At 36.9% G+C, this 3,195-nt stretch overlaps 1 protein-coding gene across 1 annotated transcript in view; it reads right to left on the bottom strand.

Moving 5' to 3' along the window:
* The window catches only part of LOC103801064 (leucine-rich PPR motif-containing protein, mitochondrial-like), a gene marked incomplete at both ends in the record, with an annotated part of 22,894 nt that extends 20,114 nt beyond the window's left edge, over positions 1 to 2,780 (bottom strand). Inside the window, 2 exons of the mRNA XM_009073466.1 lie at positions 2,422 to 2,509; positions 2,620 to 2,780. Of these exons, the coding sequence (XP_009071714.1) occupies positions 2,422 to 2,509; positions 2,620 to 2,780 (249 nt within the window). The remainder of the gene's footprint in view (positions 1 to 2,421; positions 2,510 to 2,619) is intronic.
* Positions 2,781 to 3,195: the final 415 nt, after the last annotated feature.

Below are 3,195 nucleotides of genomic sequence, written 5' to 3' on the forward strand. Positions count from 1 at the left end.
CTGTGAAATCTGAGGTACCAGTAGTTTAACACTCACAGTCAACTGTAACCCTAAACTTGGACTGGTATAATCTGTTCCAAATGCAACTAATGATTTACAAAAACGTAGCTAACTGGTGATAGGTTTGGTCTTTCTCCTTGTAAAGGCCTGTTTAAATTCAACTTTTTCAAGGCCAAAGCCTGCTTATGTTTAGAAATTCCTACAAAAGCTCTGCTGTCTTCAGACTGAACTAGGACTTCAACTTGTGTTTAAATGCTGCTTTCCATTGGCTGGGTACAGGAATGGACCTTCCCACTCGAGGACATGAGCATATGTTACCACCAATTATCACAGTCTGATATCTGTCTACAAGGAAATATATTTACATCTTTGTTTTATTATGACTAGCTCAATGAAGAACTAGAAGTCTCTGTATCAGTTTTGCTTTACTGTTCTAGAATGTTTCGTTGTCTGTGTCAGACCTAGCTTAGGTGAGTCTTGAACTGAGACATATGCCTAATCAGGTATTACCAGCTTATTACTTCTTCAGATGGCATTTAAAATTACTCAAGTATATTAGCATTCAAAAGAGAAATTTATTGGTTTCAAAATCATATTGTGTTACACTAGGTATTTCAAGTAGAAAGATTTGTTAGAAAAGTGACAACTTGCCAAGAAAGTCTCAGTTCTCAAGGCAGTCAAATCTGTTTCAGCAATTGCAACTGTTTGGGATATGTGTAACATGATCCCCTAGAGTCAAGTTCTCACACTGAGGAATCAAGATAAAAATGAAAATATGACTTTGCATAAAGCAAGCACTCCAGAGAACAGATTACCAAAACACCTCCATGTCAAAGCTGGTGAAGTCATGAAATAGTTACGTAACTAGATTAAGTAAATCTTTTTCCCATCAGAAAGCTGCACTATTATATTCACACCAAAATTCCATGATACTCTTACCCAAAAAAAGCAACAACTCAGTCTTTTTAGGTTAGTCTCTTTAAGGCCAAGAGAATGGCTTCCCAAGAAGAGAGGAACTGTTTTCCAACACTGCCTGTTTTCCCTTCATTCCCAATAGCTCTAGACCACCTTCCCTCAAATACAGCACCTTTAAATAAAAGAATGTGTGGGGGCAGTTTACTGATAAATTCAATATCAAATGTCATCATAGACTGAGTTATATTTTATATTTTGTTTTAAACCAATCTCCCTGCAAAGTCCAAGGCATGTTGAGTTTCCTCCTACTCTCCACTTGATCATTTATGATACTGAAGGTACAGGACATTTTTCTAGTGAGAATGTGATAAAGTGCATTCCATTAATTTTGTCTGATTTCCTGTGAAAATATTTCTGCATTTCTCACTTTCTAATGATTCCCAAAACTTAACAACATGAAGAATTTCCTGAAAACATTCTGTCTGCCATAATACTCACGATTCTTACCTTCAAATACGTAAGATGACATTGCACTCCCTATATAGACAATGTCCAGACTCCACTCTAGACTTCTAAATTGAATAACTCTACAGAGTCATTTCGCTAAGAACCTAAGTTAAACATGTGAATGACTGATACATTCTCCTTTTAAAAACTCATAGCTTAAAAATCTGTGTGTCCAACCGGTAAAATATGCCGATTACACTTAGAGAAGAAAATTACTAGGTGTCTTGCATTTACAAATCTTCCTCATTCAGCAAAATTAATTTTTTTAACCTATTGAATTCTATTTTCTAAACTGCTTTCAAGTGAAGTACCTAGTTATTTGTCATAGTATAGATGAAGAAAATAAGGATAATAAGGAAATAAGAATTTTCACAATATTTAAATGCTCTGCACCTTGGCAAATACTAGTAACGGACTGATTTGGAGTCAGGCTTTTCTCAGTGGTACCAAGAAAGAGGACAAGACACAATGGGCAGAACCTGATACGCAGCAAGTTCCACCTGCACATGAGAAAGAACTTCTTTACTGTGCGGGTGACCAGGAACTTCTTTACCATGTGGGAACAGATTGACCAGAAAAGTCGTGGATTCTTTCTCACTGGAGATACACAAGAACTGTCAACAGAATTCTGTGCCATGTGCTCTAGGACAACCCTGCTTGAGAGGAAGGTTGGACCAGATGCCTCACTGTGGTCCCTTCCAACCTAATCCATTCTGTGATTTCCTCCCTGCTTTGCATGGTCCAGTAAGAGCGATTTCTGACTCTCTCACCCTGCTTTGGGATGAGTTGGATAGGAATGGATTTCCAATGATTAAACACAGACCAAGCCAAAGGAACTGCACTGAAGTACACTCCCCTCTTCTATTTACAAAGGCAAACATCCATGCATAAATTCATTGTTTTTATCAGAGACAGGGAAGTTTGCACAGAAGAGCTTTGTAGTTAACTGAAAACTTAAAATTAATAAGGGAAAAGGAAAAACAGTGGATTTCAGTTCACCTTTTGCATTATTTTTCTTGCAAAGAATCCTTATTTTTCTTTCGTCTCCACTAGCAGGACTTAAACTTTTGCTCTCTTCATACCTGACCTGTAAAACAAACAAAATTACTTAAGTTACTGTAATGCTATCTGTTACAGGTTTCCAAAGAGAAGAAACATACAAAAATGTTGTTACCAGGAAAGATGAAGTCCAATTACCTTAGGTACCTCAAATGGAACAACCTGACCATTTTGCTCCAATATATCAGCAAGTAAAATTAGTGTTTTCTCACGAGGAACAATATTTTCTTCTTGAATTTTAGTCCAAACAGCTTCAGCCTTTCCCCAGTCATGGTTGTTCTCTGAAACAAGATTCAAATCTTCAGATAAAAGCACAAAGTTCTAAACATTTTAATACACAGAGGGTACCAGAAGAGGCAAACAGAAAAAAGCCGAAAACCTAAGGATTATATGAATTTTCAGATGAAAGAGAAATCAGCTCAAAAGTATTGCAGAAGTGTACCTCTTAGCTCATCAGTCCTATTATGCTTGATTGTTAACTGCAACTTATATATGCATCACTGTACCTAACTGCAAATACACAGAAAGCTGGACTTTAGGAAAGAGAACAGTGAACTACTATTTAACTACCTACAGCAGGTGACTTCCCGTTGCCTTTCCATTTTCTAGCTTTGCAGTCTCCAGTTGTGAAGTATTTATGACTCTCAGACATTATTAACTTAAATCCTGGAAAAATTCAGCTTTCTTAAGCAGGAAGATCTGACTCAGTAAACT

Source organism: Acanthisitta chloris, unplaced genomic scaffold (genome assembly GCF_000695815.1).
Source record: "Acanthisitta chloris isolate BGI_N310 unplaced genomic scaffold, ASM69581v1 scaffold9824, whole genome shotgun sequence".
Lineage (NCBI taxonomy): Eukaryota > Metazoa > Chordata > Aves > Passeriformes > Acanthisittidae > Acanthisitta > Acanthisitta chloris.